This window comes from Hylobates moloch, unplaced genomic scaffold (assembly GCF_009828535.3).
Source record: "Hylobates moloch isolate HMO894 unplaced genomic scaffold, HMol_V3 SCAFFOLD_14, whole genome shotgun sequence".
Taxonomy (NCBI): Eukaryota; Metazoa; Chordata; class Mammalia; order Primates; family Hylobatidae; genus Hylobates; species Hylobates moloch.
Window position 1 is genome coordinate 2,039,643 of NW_026652289.1, and position 17,934 is coordinate 2,057,576.

The following is a 17,934-nucleotide window of genomic DNA, read 5'->3' on the forward strand; positions in this document are numbered from 1 at the left end:
CATTCTGTTTATAACTTTTTGAGGAACTGCCATCCTGTTTTCCACAGTGGCTGTACAATTTTAGATTCCCACCAGCAGTGTGCAAGAGTTCCAGTTTCTCCACACTGTCACCAGCGTAACACATTCTGTTCTTTGGGCATTAGCCATCCCAGTGTGTGGGGGTGCCTTTGGGTTTGACCATGGACCCGTGCTCCTGACTAAGCCAGTCCCTACTGCCTGGCACCAGCCTTGCCCCTGGCCCAGCAGCCCCGCCTCTCACACATCAGCCCTGTCACATATCAGCCCCACCCCTCACACACCAGCCCCGCCCCCTCACACCAGCTCCACCCCTCGCACCAGCCCTAGCGCTCCATCAACCCCATCCCTCCCCGTTAGAGGGCTAATCAGAGGGCCCCTGTCCGCCCTGCCCTTCCCATCCACCGCACCCCCTCGCCTCGCCCCTCCAGTGAGCCCCTGCTCCTCTCAGCACCTGTGCTCATCACCCCTGCCATTCCCATCTGCCCTGCCCCTGCACCCCACCCCTACCCCCAGCCCCGTCCTGAGCCTGGCCCGCTCTCCACAGAGGAACGAGTACCTGCTGACGGTGGTGGCGGAGGAGAGCGACCTGCTGCTGCTCGGCCTGCGGTTCTCACCTGCCCAGCTGCACTTCCTGTTCCTTCGCGAGGACACGGCCGGCGCCTGGCAGACCCGAGTGTCCTTCCGCAGCCCGGCCCTGGTGGACAGCCGCTGGCACACGCTGGTCCTGGCTGTGTCCGCAGGCGTCTTCTCTCTCACCACGGACTGCGGCCTCCCGGTGGACATGTAGGTACCCAGCCGGGCAGGGTGCCCCTGCGGCCCGCAGAGTCCTGCCAGGTCAGGGATCCTTCAGCCATGCTCGCCGAGCAACACCTGCAGGGGCTGTCCTGGGGCAGGCGCCGACCAGGGGCCAGGAGCCATGGCAGGGAGGGGCAGGAGCCGTCCACGGGGCAGGAGCCGCCCAGGGGGCAAGAGCCATTCACGAGGCAGGGGCTGACCATGGGAGGTCAGGTCAGGGTCCGAGCCAGCCTCTGAAGGGCTGCATGGGGTGAGGCAGCCTCACCATCTGTGGGCAGAGTGGACACTGGTGAGGACAGGCGGTGAGTGGTGCCCTGGATTCGGGCTGGAAGGGGAATGGGCCTCTCCCGCGGAGCATTTATGAAGCACACTCCTGTCAAAACCCAGATTTTAATGTTCCTCCACGCCTTAAACACAAAACCCGCCGCACATCAGCGTCAGTGGCTTAGAACCAGGTAAGGCCGATCATACCAAGCGCACTCCTTTTCCAGAAGTAGCTCAGGGGACTTCGCAGGGGACCGGCCCTGTGGGGAGGGCGTTAACATCACAACAGGCAGCAGCAGGAAGTCAGAGTAACTCCTTCCCCAGCCTCCAGGCTGGAGGCCGAGGCCCGGCTTCGTGACTCCGCATGGCCGGTTCCCCATGGACGAGGGAGCAAATGTTGACAGAAGCTCCAAATGAGGACAAGATTATCCTTTGTGGCCTTGGACACAACGGGGGCTTTTGGAAGCCGAGTTCGTTTCTTGTTTTTGCGTCTCCTGGTTTCAGTGGCCTGACGGTAGGTCCCCTGGACAGGAGCCCTCGGTCCCCACAGCTCAGCCAGTTGGTCACCCACGTCAGGATCTACCGCTGTGGAGGAGGGCTGCGCTTCTGTCTTTTTAATTGCAGATGATCCGGTTTATATTAAATCTATTAAATATTAAATTATTTCAAATATTACTTTCAAAGTAGGATCTTCTGTTTTGTTATGAAACTTATAATTATTTTTATGACGCAGTTAGTTTAAACACACTTTTATCACCGCCTCTCTCCCACCATACCCCAAACTCATTAGGGCCTTAGGAGGGTGATGAGTTCTCAGGTCCCGAGAGCTGCGAGCCTCCCAGGGACGTGCTGTGCAGGCCGAAGACAACCTGACCCAGCAGCGGCTTCCCACCCTGTAAAGAAAGTCCTTCTGGCCGGACGTGAATGCTGCCTGACTTCTGGCTTTGCCACAGCAGCTAGGAATGACGCGGCGGCAGCGCCTGAGGCCTGCACAAACGTTCACCTGCCTCATCAGGAGAAAGGAAGAAATTAGGGTCGAAAGCATAATGATTAGGAATGTTCCCCGAATGTTTTAAAAGTGGACTTCCTGGGGAAGATGGTGGGATATGAGGAGTCACAGGCCTGGAGCTGATTGTGGCCACGGTAGAACTTAAGCCCGTGGCAGGCTACCATGGAGGGTACAGGCCAGGGCTTGGGGGCCAGCAGCCTGGACCCTAGCAGAGGCCGAGCTGTGTGCAGAGGACGGGGCCTTCTGGGACAGCAGGGCAGGAGCTGAGCTCACCACGGCCAGCTGCGGCCAGATAGCAAAGACTGGAAGGAGCAGGTGTTTTATAAAAGACAGTGGCAGCGCGGGCGGGAGACGAGCCCAAAGGCACCCCTGCTCTTCCCCCCAGGAGCTCTAGCCACGCCGTCCCTCAGCGGGCATCCACCTTGCTCCATCTCCAGAGTTCAGCCTCCACTCACTCATCAAGACCGCCTGCTCCTGACACCCTCATGGGTCACCAGCCTCCTTCCTGTCCTGAAGCCATCTGTCCCAGCACCCCGGGCCGGGTGATGGTGCAGGAGCTCAGCAGAGGGAGGGTGAGTGGGCCGGAGGACCCTGTGCAGGTTGAAGCCACTGCACGTTCACCATGAGATGGGGAAGAACCACTAAACATGTCACCACGCACTTCTGCAGGAGGCCCTGGCCCTGGGGTGAAGTGCCCCCCAGAATTCATGTCCACCCAGCACCTGTGAATGTGACCTCACCTGGAAACAGAGGCTTTGCAGTCATCGAGTCAAGCTGAGATCATCCTGGAGGGAGGCGGGCCCTGCTCCAGTGCGACTAGGATCCTTACCAGGAGACAGATCCGGGGAGAGTCGGACACTGGAGTGACATGGCCACAGGTCACGGGGAGCACGTGGAGCCACCAGAAGCTGATGAGTCAAGGAAGCGTCCTCCTCTGGAGCCTTCGGAGAAACCCTGCCCCAGCTTGATCCAGGCTACTGGCCTCCAGAGCTGTGCAGGCGATCGGCCCTGTGTGCCATCCTCTGTGTGGCAGCCGCAGCACCGATGCACGCTGCTTAGTGAAGGGCTTGTTTCCGTTCCTTCTGTGAGTAAACTGGGGCAACTGCTCTCCTGTGGCCCTAACACAGTCCTTTGATATTTTCAGAATGGCCGATGTGCCCTTCCCAGCCACCCTATCGGTGAAAGGAGCCCGATTCTTCGTCGGCAGCCGGAGGAGAGTCAAAGGCCTGTTCACGGCGAGTATGGAGGGGCTGCCCCCCCAACACCCACGCCACGGGATGGGACTGCCCCAGGCCAGTTGTCCTACTGCTCTAGTTGAACGGATCCTTGGATGTGCTAACTGAGAAAAGAAGGCACAGCGTGCGTGGAGTCTCCACCACAGGGCCTTCATGCTTGCTGTTTCCTCCTGGCACCCTCCTCCCTGATGGTCTTGGGTCCCTGCCCAACGGTCCTCTTCAGGCTGCCCCCACCATGCTGAGCTGATGCCCACACTCTGCCCTGCAGCCCCTTCCCCAGAGCTGTCTTTCCTCAGTAGGGGCCTACTGCTCTCAGGCCAGCTGTGTGTCTGCTCAGTGCCTGTGTCTCCACTCACGTGCGAGCGGGGACCTCACTCCATGAGGCTTAGAGGCCTTTGTTCCCTGCTGAGTCCGGTGTCTAGAGCCATGCCTGACACATAGCAGATGCTCTGAATATTTATCGATGCATGTTTTCACAGATGGATGAGTGGATGGGCAGATGGAGGGATGGACAAATGGATGGATGGATGGATGGATGCGTGGAGAGATGAACAGATGGAAAGAAAGATGAACGGATGGATGAATGGATGGGTGGATGGAGGGATGGATGGATGAGTGATGGATGAATGGGTGGATGGATGGATGAATGCATGGATGAATGGATGGTTGGGTGGAGGGTGGATGGATGGATGAATGCATGGATGAATGGATGGTTGGGTGGAGGGATGGATGGATGAGTGATGGATGAATGGATTGGATTGATGGATGGACAGATGGATGGATGAATGCATGGATGAACAGGATGGGTGGATGGGCTGTTGGATGAGCAGAGTAGCCAGTCACTCTGAGTTCACATAAAAAACCCCTTCTGTGGTTCAGTTCCCTTGGAAGGGGGGCAATTCTTCACCATTGCTCCCATGGCCTCCTCAGTAACCATCATGTAAACTCTTCCCACTTAGCTCTGCAAAAGGTTAGGTTCCATCCACCTGACCCTCCTCCAGGGTCTGTATGGGCCAAGCTCAGTGGCCCCCTCCTCAGCGGGTCCCTCCCCAGCAGCGTGGGCCTGAAGGAGCTGTCCCTCTCTCTGCAGGGCCTGGTGAGGCAACTGGTCCTGCTGCCGGGCTCAGACGCCACCCCAAGGCTGTGTCCCAGCAGGAACGCCCCGCTGGCAGTGCTGTCCATCCCACGGGTCCTGCAGGCTCTCACGGGGAAGCCAGAAGATAACGAGGTGCTAAAATATCCCTATGGTTAGTAGGGGGGCCGCCCGGCCCCACACCAAAGGCAGACGCGAGAGCCCTGGCCTCACACCAAGCGGGAACTCAGGGCTCAGCTCTCAGCCCCTCCCGTGTGCTTGCCCCTCTCATCTCTGCCACGGGGGGCAGCGGTCACATTGGCCAGGGGGATACTGGGGGCCCACCCCTAGGTAGGCAGGCGGCACCATCAGACAGGCCAGTGTCATCCTGCCCTTCCCTCTGAGCACTCCCACGACAGCCATCCAGACCCTTCCTGGGGACCCCAGGCAGACAGCAGGCCTAACTTACTTTAGAAAGTCTTTGTCCAGGCCGGGCGCGGTGGCTCACGCTTGTAATCCCAGCACTTTGGGAGGCCGAAGCGGGCAGATCACGAGGTCAGGAGATCGAGACCACGGTGAAACCCCGTCTCTACTAAAAATACAAAAAATTAGCTGGGCGTGGTGGCGGGCGCCTGTAGTCCCAGCTACTCGGAGAGGCTGAGGCAGGAGAATGGCGTGAACCCGGGAGGCGGAGCTTGCAGTGAGCCGAGATAGCGCCACTGCACTCCAGCCTGGGTGACAGAGCAAGACTCTGTCTCAAAAAAAAAAAAAAAAAAAAAAGAAAGTCTTTGTCCAGAGCTATCTGACATCCCTCATCCCCTTTTGCCCCCCAAGGACAGCGTTTGGACCATTTCTCCCCACCCAGCCTCTGTCCCACCATCATCCAGACCAGCCCACCCCAGTCGAGCCCACTCTGGCCCTACACTCACATCTTCCACAATCCTCCGGTCCAGAGGGCCTCCCCACTTGGCTTGCTCTTGTGTGAAGTTACGAGGGTGACTGTATTTATTTAAACCACACTCCCGCCATGGAGAATCTGAAATGCCCCTCCCCGCCGCATCCCCACTGCTCTCGGCCACCCCAACGGACAGTGAGGTGGAGAACAGCTGAGCCCCCGAGCCTCAGGGTTAGCGGTTACGAGGTAGGGGAGCCCCCACTTCCAACACATCGGGGTCGCATGGTATACTGTGTCACATAGCTGGCCAGCACTGGCTGGCAGGTGCACAGATGTCCCATGTAGAGTCAAGAGGTGGCAGAATTAGGACCCATGGTGGGGTGTGACTACTGGAAGTGATGAGATCAAACCGTCACAGATCCAAGCCAAGCCGTCGTTAAGATACACCAGTGTCAATAGGGACGCCCTCCTGAGAGGGGACCATGCCTTGTGCAATCACTGAGGACTCTCAGAGGAGCAGGCCTTTTCTGTCTCAATGGGATGGAAAGCCACGCCTTTCAGAGTGGACAGAGGGTGGGCTGACCATATAGGGGGCATCATGATGTGCTTCGTCACCGGTAGGCCAGGTTCTCACTTCCCCGCCTGCAATGTGGCAGGCTTGTGCCAAGGTGCCTGCAGGGGTGCTTCCAAGCCCGCGTGCAGAGGCCGAGGCAGGGCAGCCTGGTTTGGGGGCCTCTTCCTGTGTCGTCTTCCTTGGGGGGCACTGGCTTGCTAGATACTCATCTTCCTGGTCTTCCCCTCAGAAACCAACATTCGAGTGACGCTGGGACCCCAGCCACCATGTACCGAGGTGGAAGACGCCCAGTTCTGGTTTGATGCTAGCCGGAAGGGGCTGTACCTGTGTGTTGGCAACGAGTGGGTCTCCGTGTTAGCAGGTGAGGCAGCCCTGCACCCGGGGCGTTGGCATGCAGGGCCACTCTGGCACAGTGTGACTGGGAGTGGAGGCTAGGAATGGTGGCACCTCAGCCACCCCTGAATGACCTCAGGCTTGGCCGTCAGGCTGGGGCACTTGTGAGAGTGAGAGGCAGCATCAGTCCTGATCCCCAAAGCAAGCGGCGGGCAGGACACTGCCCTCCCTAGAGCCACAGGACTCTCAGCCACGGCCCCTCCTCAGGGAAGGCACCACTCAGGACAGGAAACCGCCCCACCAGGAGCCTCGAGCCTGTACATCCCATTTGGAAATGTGAACCTCCAGGGCATGGCGCACGGGCTGACAGGGCTGGGCGTCATGTGGTACCCCTTCCCAAACTATGGGAAGAAGATGCCTGCCTCCCTGCAGCCTCCTTGGTAGGGTGGCCCAGCCGCCGCCTCTGCCCACACCCTCCCTGCCCACTAGATCAGAGATGAGATCCAAGGAGATGAAGAGCCTGAAAGGTTATTTTTACAGACAGCCTTCTCAGCAGTCTGTTCCCGCTGCTGCGAAGGTGAGTGGAGGTGGCGATAGATGCTCCAGACAGGTTACCCGTGGGAAATGGGCACGGATTCCACCTAGCACGTGTGTGAGCTGCTCTCTTTCACATTATCAAGGGCACAACTTACCGTAGAAGCAGTGAGCCTTTCAACAAGGCCACAACATGTAAACTTCATCCTGTCGGTATCATTGGGGGCTGCACAGATCACAAAGCCCCTGGCAGCAGTGAGCAGCCTCCCTTTGACAGGCCTTTCCTGTGAGAGCGAAATGTGGAAACTGATGCCCAAGGCTGAGGCGCAGGAGTCGTGGCTTGGGGCTTGGGGCTTGGGGCTTGTGGCTTGTGGCTTGGGGCTTGGGGCTTGGGAATCGCGCTCCCGCGAGGATTGCTCTGGATTTCCGTTCTCGGAAATCTTAACCGAGTCATCATGTTTCTATCACAAGCCAAAGAAAGACTGGACTACGTGGAGGAGCATCAGAACTTGTTCACCACCTCGGAGACCCTGGGCATTGAGGTGTTCCGCATCCCTCAGGTGGGGCTCTTTGTGGCCACAGCCAATCGCAAAGCCACATCCGCCATCTACAAGTGGACCGAAGAGAAGTTCGTCTCATATCAGAACATCCCCACGCACCAAGCACAGGCCTGGAGGCATTTCACCATCGGGAAAAAGGCAAGTCTGTGTTCGGTGCCTTTCTCCATCCCCTTTCACTTGGAAAGCCCCGAGTCCACGGGCGGGGCCCCCTACACTGATTCTGCAGGTAAAGGAGTTTCTCGCGGTGTCAACACCTCGTTCAGGCGGTAAAAGGCTCACAGAGTCGCACACGTTAACCCACCACCCCAAATCCAGGATGTGACTTTGAGACAGTCTGCTTGGCTCCCGCAAAACGGAAGGCCAGACCGTTTCCCACATGCCATCTGGTTCTACGTAGACCCCTCGTCACTACATTTAAAACCTGTTGAGAGTGTTTACATGAGCCGGTCAAGAACCCACACATCGTTTCAGAAAGACATTAGAAGATGGACATTCCTGATCCCTCCTTTCCTCAGATGTTGAGGACACACAATGTCCACATGCCAGGCTGAGGCCAGGCTCAGGGGAGCCATGGGTGGGACCTCGCAGGCTGGCAGCCACCTTCCTGTCAGGGCTGCTCTGGGCAGAGGGTCGAGGTGGTGGGTCTGGGAGACGGTTGACACCCCAGTGGGAAGGATGGGGTTTCCTCTTCCCAGCTCTGTCCACTCCCTGGATTCCACACAGCCATGTCCTAGAGACAGCACCTCCTGACTGCCCCCAAGTAGTCACTCACTGTACTACAATGTACCAAGCACGCCCACCAGGCCCTGCCTGGACACAGGGCTAAAGCAGTGAACGCAGCAGACGGAAACCGCTCTCCTGTGGCTTACAGCCACCCTCATACAGGCTGCATTTGCATCCAGCCTGGCGGGTGAATAACTAGTTTTGTTTTGCTTTTTTTTTTTGATGACATCATCAGGTTTTAATTTTTTATTATAAAAAAAACTTTGCATCGAAGAACAATTGGAAAATTCAGAAAAGCAAAGGGGAAAATATTTTGTTCCATCATCCAAGCAAGTACGTAGGTTCATGCGGCGTCCCTGCCTCCAAGCACATCGTCCATGAACCATGCACCTTGCCCCTCATTCTGTATGTTCACACAGCTACACTATGAGCCCTGGGCACATTGCGCCATGTTCATGTTTTACACACATTGCCCTGACACAGCTTTGCGTGGTGATCACACCCAGGAGAGCAGGTTGTGACGAGTTTTTCTGGTCATCTGGGTTATGAAGAACATTTTTGTGCATAAAGCTTTTCCTGAATTTGGGAATTTTGGCTTTTGTGTTTTTTGCCTTCAGATAGCAATAGAAGTGGAAATATTGGGTAAAGAATATGGACATTTTCAAGGGTCTTGATGAATGTAATGACCGGCTCTGCGCCCACCCCACCATGATGACCCGTAATGCGGGGGCCTCGGTCCTCTGTCCCTGCACCACGTAGCAGCCGTGGATCTGGAGAGAGACGCTGATGTTCAGAAGCCTTCAGAAACCAGGCCGCTGGCACCGACCCAAGCAGAACCACGTGGTCCCGGTTTACTCTCTTTCAGATCTTCCTGGCAGTGGCTAATTTTGAACCAGATGAAAAGGGTCGGGAGTTCTCTGTCATTTACAAATGGAGCCACAGAAAGCTGAAGTTTACCCCATATCAGAGCATTGCCACACACAGCGCCCGAGACTGGGAGGCCTTCGAGGTGGATGGGGAGCACTTCCTGGCGGTGGCCAACCACCGGGAAGGTAGGGCAGGTGTGGCCTTTACACCAGGAGGCAACCATTCCAGGGGCAGAGCAAGACTTGCACGCAGGGTGAATGTGTATCTTATTGGAAAACAATAAGCCACATGCAGCACAGGGTGAACATGCGTTCTGGACCGTTCCTCACTGTCTGGGGGAGGGAGATCTACCGGTGGTCCCTGGAGCACCTGCCCACAGCACACAGCCACCCCAGAAACATGGACTGCCAGACTGACTCCCAGCACAGAATGCCTGCCAGCCTCCCGCCCTGTCGGAAACTGACTACCTGACTGACTGACTAGCTGACTAACTACCTGACTCACTGACTGACTACCTAATTACCTAACTAACTGATGACTGACTGCCTGACTGATGACTGATTGACTAATTACCTGACTGACTTCTTGACTAACTACTTGACTAATTACATGACTGACTGATTGACTACCTGAATGACCGACTACATCACAGACTCACTGACTACTTCACTGACTGATTGACTGACTGATTGTCTGACTGATTAACTACCTGACTGTCTGACTGACTGACTGACTACCTGACTGACACCTGATTGGCTGACTGACAACCTGAATGACTAACTAGCTGACTGGCTAACTGACTGACTATCTGACTAACTACCTGACTGGCTGGCTGACTGACCACTTGAATGACTAACTATCTGACTGGCTGGCTGACTGACTGCCTCACTGACTGACTGACTGACTGCCTCAAAGAGTGACTGATTGACTGACTGACTGACTACCTGAATGACTAACTACCTGATTATCTGACTGACTGACTGATTACCTAACTACCTGACTGGCTCACTGACTATTGGCTGACTGACTACCTCACTGACTGATTGACTGATTGACTAACTGCCTGACTGTCTGACTATCTGAATGACTACCTGACTCTCTGACTGACTACTAATTACCTGACTACCTTACTGACTGACTGTCTCACTGACTAATTACCTAACTACCTGATTAACTGACTAGCTGACTGACTAATTACCTAACTGACTGATGACTAACTACCTAACTGACTGATGACTGACTACATGACTGACTGATTACATGACTAACTGGCTAACTACCTAACTGATTGACTGACTACCTGACTACATCACTGACTGATTACCTTACTGACTACTTGTATGACTGACTGCCTAAATACCTGACTGACTGACTACCTGACTAACTACCTGACTGACTGACTGACTGATTACCTAACTACCTAATTGGCTGACTAACTGACTGACTCATTGAGTGACTACCTCACTGACTGACTGACTACCTGACTAATTACCTGACTCTCCCACTGACTGTTTACCTGACTAACTACCTGACTGGCTGACTCATTAACTGACTTACTATCTAACTGACTAACTACCTGACTGTTTGACTGACTGAATGATTAGTTGACTAACTACCTGACTGGCTGGCTGGCTGGCTGACTGACTGATGGACTACCTCACTGACTGATTGACTGACTGACTGACAGAGTGACTACCTGCCTACCTGTTTGACTGATTACCTAACTACTTGACTAGCTAACTGACGACTGACTACTTCACTGACTGACTGACTGACCAACTCTGACTGACTACCTGCCTACCTGTCTGACTGATTACCTAACTACTTGACTAGCTAACTGACTGACTGACTGACTACCTCACTGACTGACTGACTGACCAACTATCTGACTGACTACCTGACTACCTCACTTATTGACTGATTGCCTAACTACCTGACTGATGACTGACTACCTGATGACTGACCGACTACCTGACTGATGACTAACTACCTGACTGATTAACTACCTGACTGATGACTGGCTGACTACCTGACTAACTACCGAACTGACTGACTACCTCACTGACTAATTGACTGACTGACAAACTACCTGACTGATTAACAACCTGACTGATGACTGACCAACTACCTGACTAGCCACTGAACTGACTGGCTGACTACCTAATTACCTGACTAACGAACTGACTAACTGACTGACTACCTCACTGACTAACTGATTAACTACCTCACTGACTGGCTGACTGACTGACTGACCACCTGGCTGACTACCTGACTGACTGACTGACTAACTGATGACTAACTACCTATCTGACTGGCTGATGACTACCTGACAACTGACTGCCTCACTCACCGACTGACTAACTGATGGCTGCCTACCTGACTGATTAAGTACCTGATGACTGACTACCTAACTACTGAACTGACTGACTGACTGACCATCTCAATGACTTAACTGACTGCCTCACTGACTGACTGACTGATGACTGACTGCCTACCTGACCGACTACCAAACTAACTGCCTAAATGACTGATTACCTTACTAACTACCTGACTGACGACCTAACTACCTGACTGACGACCTGACTTATTAAGTACCTAACTGACTGACCAACTGACTACCTTACTGACTGACTGATACAACTGACCGACCACTTCACTGACTAACTACCTGACTGACTGACAAACTGACTGGCTGACTGAATACCTCACTGACTAATTGGCTGGCTGGCTGACTGACTGACTCACTGACCAACTACCTGACTGACAAATTAGCTGACTGGCTGACTGACTACCTCACTGACTAATTGACTGGCTGGCTGGCTGGCTGGCTGGCTGGCTGGCTGGCTGACTAACTGACTAACTACCTGGCTGACTGACAAACTACCTGACTGACTACTTGACTAACTGCCTCAGTGACTAACTGATGACTATCGGACTAACTGTAATAACTGACATCTGACTGACTGACTACCTCAATGACTGACTGACTAAGCAGCCTCCCAGCAGGGAAGGTCTGACCAGTACAGGGAGGGCAGATGTTGGGTGGTGGGCCCAGGCCCATGGCAGGGATACTGGCCTGGTGGCTGGCATGGCCAGGTGTGTGGTGGAGGACAGCTGCCGAGGATATGGGATCTGGATGGTCTCCATGGCCTTGTTTTCTGAGGACAGGCAGCTGTCCCACCTTGTGCCAGCAGAGACAGTGAGGAGCACTGGCCTGGGAGGCACCAGGACACCTGCTTTCCAGGCCAGGACACTGCCCTGAGCGGCCACCACGAGTACCTGCCATTGTATAGCTCCATGAGCCGGCCTGGGTCTGAGGGCCTCTTCCCTCCTGCAGGACCCCCCAGACCCATCCCTGCCCAGGCTCCACAGCTCTGCACTCCCCTGAGCCCACGACCCACCCAATGGGGGAGCTCCACAGTGGAGAGGGAGGGGCCTCCAGGCAGAGGTGGCAGTTCGTGGGAAGGCCTGGCCTGTGGGGATGCTGGGGAGCCGTGGGCGGCAGGGCCAGGACACGGTGGGCCCCGCCTCCAGGACACGGGGAGGTCCTGGAGATGTACACCTGTCCCGAGGGCGGTGGGAGCCAAGCATTTCCATATGGGAATGGCACCTGTGATGGCCCAGAGGTGGAGTCAGCAAGGGGCTGAGGGCGGGAGGCTCAAGGTAAGAATGTCCCCAACAGCTGGCCTTGCCCTCGTGGGTCTTCGGTCCTCGGGGCAGGGACTTGGACTGGGCTCTGGCTCCGTCAGGGCTGCCATGGGGCTGTGGAATCTGCCTCCCTGCCCCCAGCACAGTCCCTTGGTTCCAGGCGACAACCACAACATCGACAGTGTCATCTACAAGTGGAACCCGGCAACCCGGCTCTTCGAGGCCAACCAGACCATTGCCACCTCCGGCGCCTACGACTGGGAGTTCTTCAGCGCGGGGCCCTATTCGTTCCTGGTGGTGGCCAACACCTTCAACGGCACCTCCACGAAGGTGCACTCGCACCTCTACATCCGGCTCCTGGGCTCCTTCCAGCTCTTCCAGTCCTTCCCGGTAAGGCCCCCGGCATGAGCCCCGGCTCTCCATTGCTGGCCACTGTGTCTGTCGTGTGCACCTGCTGGACAGGTGATGTGGGCTGGGGGTCCACTGAGAGCCAAACCTAGTGCTACGCTGCACCCGCGACCCCAAAACCCAGGCAGGGCCTGCCCCTCTGGACGGCACAGGACCCTCGCCTGGCGTCTGAGCCCTTCTTGCCTGAGAGCCTCTGTGCGCCCAGGGACAGTCCAGGTGCCTGGAAGTGAGGTAGGAGGTACACCCTGGCTCTGCCGGACCCTGGCGTGGTGTTCTCCATAAAGCAGCCCCCGGGCTCAGAACAGGCCCTCCCTCCCCTCGGAAGCTCCCGTGGTCTAATCTCAGTCTGTATGGGCGTCGGGGCCCTGGCCCTGGGGTAGCTGGGCACCTCGGCTCTGACCCAGGGCAGTGTGGGGGCCGGGTCAGGGCAGCAAGTGGCACTCCCCTCCAGGCCTCAAGTGTCCCTTGGCTGGTTCCAGCCACCACGAGACCTTTGAGTTGAGGCAGCGACAGGTGCTTATTAGGCTACCTCCAGGGGCAGGGACAGCATGCTGCCTGCTCCCAGCAAGTGTGCTGAGGACTGTGACCGGAGCAGAGGTGTGGGGTATGGGACAGGTGGGGGCGCATCTCCCATCTCGGGCTCAGCCTCTATGTGAGCCGCAGTTCCCTAGAGGGGGCAGCTCAGGGGCTTTGCAGTGCCGGTGACAGCACTCCCACTGTTTGCTGGAAGCGTGCCTCTCATAAGACATCACCTCCCTCGTGTCCTTCCAGAATCTTCTGTGCCCTCTGACCTGACGACTCATTCCCCTGCAGAAATGTTCTCAGGGCCTTCTGCACCTGAGGCAGTGAGACTAACCCGGGCTCACTCTTGCCACGTGAGCTGCCCCCACGCCATATCCCAGTGAGGCTGGTACAGGGGCAGAGCCATGGCGGACGCTGATGCCTGGACCCCTCACCCCCATCAGGGAGTCTGGAAAAACAGCGACAACAGTCAGGCCTTGCCAAGCTATCCCTGCATTAGACAAGAGGCTGTGTATGTGGTGGGTGGGGCTTTATGGCTGAAATGATTGAAGGCATTCTGGAACATTCCATACATAACATTCCATACGTACATCTCATTAGAGCAAGCCTGCAGGTAGCACATGGGAATGAGCTTCAAAACAGAAGGGAGGAAGATGGAGCTCAGCAATCACAGGTTCCTGGAGCCCCTCCACCCAGCAGGAGTGAGAGCAGCTTAGGAAACCGGGAGTGTGACCACCTTGAGAAGCCTGCAGGGGCCGGACCAGGAGCCACGGCTCACAGGGACCAATCACACGCGTTAATGCGTGCAGAGAATTGCACCGGGACTCCCACGTGCTCAGCCCTCTGGCAGGCTGGGGCACAGTGTCATCCAGGTGACCACCGCCCCACCCTTCGGGCACTCGTGGTCCAGTGGGGAAGGGCAGCTTTACATGGATGTTCAGGACATGAGGACAGCAGATGTCAGGGAGCACCCTCCCCACTTTCCTAGCCCTCACCAGGAGGAAGTGAGGGCTGGGAAAGTGGGGAGGGTACCTGCAGGGCAGTGGGGCTGGGAGCAGGCAGCAGGGTCACCACCCAGAGCCACAGGCTGCAAGTGAAACGTGAAGCCTGCCCTTGTGGGGCTGACAGGGCTGCAAGATAATGACTGGTCGGTGGCTGGGAGGCAGTGAGCCATTGGGAGGCTGCTGTGGCCGCCCAGATGAGCTGCAGGTGCCCAGGTGAGGAGGCAGCAGTGCCAGAAGGAACACACCTTGAGCTTGCTAGTGCAGTGGATGAAACAGGTGAGCGTGCCTGGGAGCCAGGAAGAGGCAGGGTGAGCCTCCTGGCACGAGGGCAGAGTGAGGCTCAGTGCACTGGGGTTGAGGGTGAGCAAGATTCCTTCCAGCCATTGGCCTTGGTAACAGCCTCAGGAGGTAGGTGGTGGTAGCAGCCCACACTGGCGGAGCCTCGACTCTGTAGAGCACCTGTGCCAAGAGCTCTGCCCGCATCCTCCCACGTCACCCTCACAGCACCTTGAGAGGGGCTTGCTGCCACTGGTCCCTGTTACCCACAAGGACACAGAGGCTCAGAACGGTGGAGCGCTTTGCCCGTGGCAGAACTGGGATCAAGCCAAGCAATGCGGCCTGTCGCTTGGTTTGATGTGGCACAGGACAGAGCTGAGCACAAGTTCCTTGTCTTACTGGTCCCTGCACAGTCCTCTCACCGCAACACGCATGCCGCTAAGACTCTGGGAAACTACAAGGGTGTCCTGGGCTGGTGGCCACGTGCTGGTGTGCAGACAGCGGACCTGAAGGAGGGTTCAGGAGCCTTCGGTCATGGGTTAGCCTGACCACAGGGCTCAGCAGGAATGGCCCCTCTGACCAGTAATCATTGACCTGGAGTTGGACTTGAGGCTGGTGAGGTTTGAGATGTGAAAGCAGCTGCCAGCTGGGGCCAAGAGCATGATATGGGCTGGAAATTGGGACTCCCAAGGAGGCCTCGACACGTGGGGACAGTGGCTAAAAAGGCAAACGGTGGGCTGGGCGCAGTGGCTCACACCTGTAATCCCAACACTTTGGGAGGCCAAGGAGGGCGGATCACGAGGTCAGGAGATCAAGACCATCCTGGCAAACACAGTGAAACCCGTCTCTACTAAAAATACAAAAAACATTAGCCAGGCGTGGTGGTGGCACCTGTAGTCCCAGTTACTCAGGAGGCTGAGGCAGGAGAAGGGCGTGAACCTGGGAGGTGGAGCCTGCAGTGAGCCGCGATCGCGCCACTGCACTCCAGCTTGGGCGACAGAGTGAGACTCCATCTCAAAAAAAAAAAAAGGGGCAAATGGTGACATCGAGCAGCAATGAAAGGGTGGCTTGGGGACTTGGGCGCAGCTGAGCTGCAAAGCGCAGGCAATCCGGCCGACAGCAGTTCCCGTGGAAACACCTGGGGCTCCACACCAGCCTCGTGTCATCAGGATCACACTGGTGCTCTAACATGAACGAGCGCCCTGCTGGCTCCAGGCTCACACATGCAGAGCCCCAGCACACTGGAGCATGTTCGAGGAGCTTTGCCAGAATCAGGAAGGGATTTGAAACGTTATCACACAAGGAACAATTGCAAGACTTGAGGCTTTATCCTGAAAGAAGGCATAGGCAGTCCCTTCCAAGCATCTAACAGATGAGCTGGGGGTCGGGGGAAGGGGGAGCCTCCAGGGGGTCTTGAGAGCAGAGTCGCACACCCTGGATGGAAAGGCACCACTAGTGACTTTCTCGTCAACTAGGCAAGGTCTCCTAACAGCTGTTGAGCCACGGAGAGGCTGCTGTCCTGGAGGCCCTGCATTCTAAATCACAAAGTGAGGTGACAAGAGAAGGGATCCCTGCAGTGGGTTGGGGAGTGCATTTTGGAGATTATCATCCTAGATCTACCAACACCGTGATCCTAAAGCTCCTGTGATAACACCAAGTCCAATTTACAGTGTCTTCTTCATGACACTGCACCAAGGTGCTCAAGATGCCCCAGTGCCCCAGAGCGTACCTGGCCAGCTGCGTGTCACCCATGCCATCCTCTCCAGCTGAGGGTCCCTGGATGTTTGACAAAAATCCTGAAAACTGCAGGAGCCAGGCTAAAGAAAATAAAGATAGGCTGAAAGAAACTGAGCTAGCTCTAGAAACAGAAAGGAATTTTTTAAAGTTATACTCGCCTTCAGAAGTATTCAAGAAAATACTGCACTTATGAAATAAAGAATGCTACTAATGAGACAGAGAGCTTGGACATTAAAAATGCAATTGCTGGCATTAAAAGAAGACATTCGTTAACATGATTGAAATATAAAGTTAACAGTATCTTCTAGAATGTAGAATGAAAAGAGAATCAACTCAGGAGAATCTGTATCTGGCTAACCAAAGTTCTAGAAAAAAAGAAGAGGGTGAGGAAAGTGATGGAATTGTCAGAGGAGCCTTGAAGAAAACCTCCCAGATCTCATCAGACTGAAAGGGTGCTGAGCCCAAGGAGGGCGAGAGCAAAGGAAAGTTACCTTCAAAGCACACAGGAGCCACGGCAGCCTGGGACTTCCCATCCGCAGGATATCAGGAGGTAGGAGGACTCAGTGTTCTGAAGGCGAGTGATGTACGCAGTGCCCCCGCAGGACAAGGACGCTGGCCGCTGCCATGCACGGCTCCCACATGTCAGTGGCTTCCTGCCATATTGGGTTAGTTCTCATATCAACTCAGACAAGGTTTTGCTGTCTTGTCTCAGCTACCCCTTGGAGCACACACAGTGGGAAGCAGCAGGAAAGGGCTGACCTGACCTGTGCTCACAGCCCATTGGCCAGTGCCAGTCACATGTCCCAGCCTAGCTGGACCTGTGCTCACATGTCCTCACAGCTCATTGGCTAGTGCCGGTCACATGACCTAGCTTGGCCCTGTGCTCGCGTGTGCTTACGTGTGCTCACAGCTCATTGGCTAGTGCCGGTCATATGACCCAGTCTGGCTGTCAGTCTGAGACATGTGGGAGCCCTGGATTAGGCGGTGTTCCCAGGGTGCACTGGCAAGCCCGGGTACTCAACCAGATGCAGGAGATCAGAACTGGAAGTGGTGGCTCCACCCAAAGATGACCGTAAGGAAAGTTCTGGAATGAGAGCTGGTGTGTGTCCTAGAGAGAAGCCAGCCCAGATGGTCTGGGGTCAGGGAGGGCATAAGAGGGGGTTTGGGGGCTGTGGAGTGCACGGAGCACAAAGTGTGTCCAGGGATGGCGCACTGAAGGAGTGACAGAAGCACAGACTGCAGGAGACGAGGAAGGCAGAGACACAGGGGCCAGGCCAGGAGATGGCCTTCCTGTGCAGCAGCCGCCGAGGTGGGACGGGACCCAGAGCCCCAGGGAGCAGGAGCGAGGGGCGCCTGGGGTGGGAAGATGGGAGAGCTGGGAGCGTTCTTGCATGCACAGCTGGTGTGTTTTCTTCCTCTGGGAAGGAAGGAAGGAGGGGAGGGCCAGACCCAGGAGGGGA

General features: G+C 55.9%; 1 protein-coding gene across 1 annotated transcript in view; it reads left to right on the forward strand.

Annotated features, from left to right (window-relative positions):
* Positions 1–17,934, forward strand: part of TSPEAR (thrombospondin type laminin G domain and EAR repeats) — a 184,915-nt gene that overhangs the window by 150,301 nt on the left and 16,680 nt on the right. The window contains exons 3-9 of the mRNA XM_032174851.2: positions 563–801; positions 3,231–3,321; positions 4,412–4,568; positions 6,092–6,223; positions 7,201–7,427; positions 8,878–9,064; positions 12,688–12,917. Of these exons, the coding sequence (XP_032030742.1) occupies positions 563–801; positions 3,231–3,321; positions 4,412–4,568; positions 6,092–6,223; positions 7,201–7,427; positions 8,878–9,064; positions 12,688–12,917 (1,263 nt within the window). The remainder of the gene's footprint in view (positions 1–562; positions 802–3,230; positions 3,322–4,411; positions 4,569–6,091; positions 6,224–7,200; positions 7,428–8,877; positions 9,065–12,687; positions 12,918–17,934) is intronic.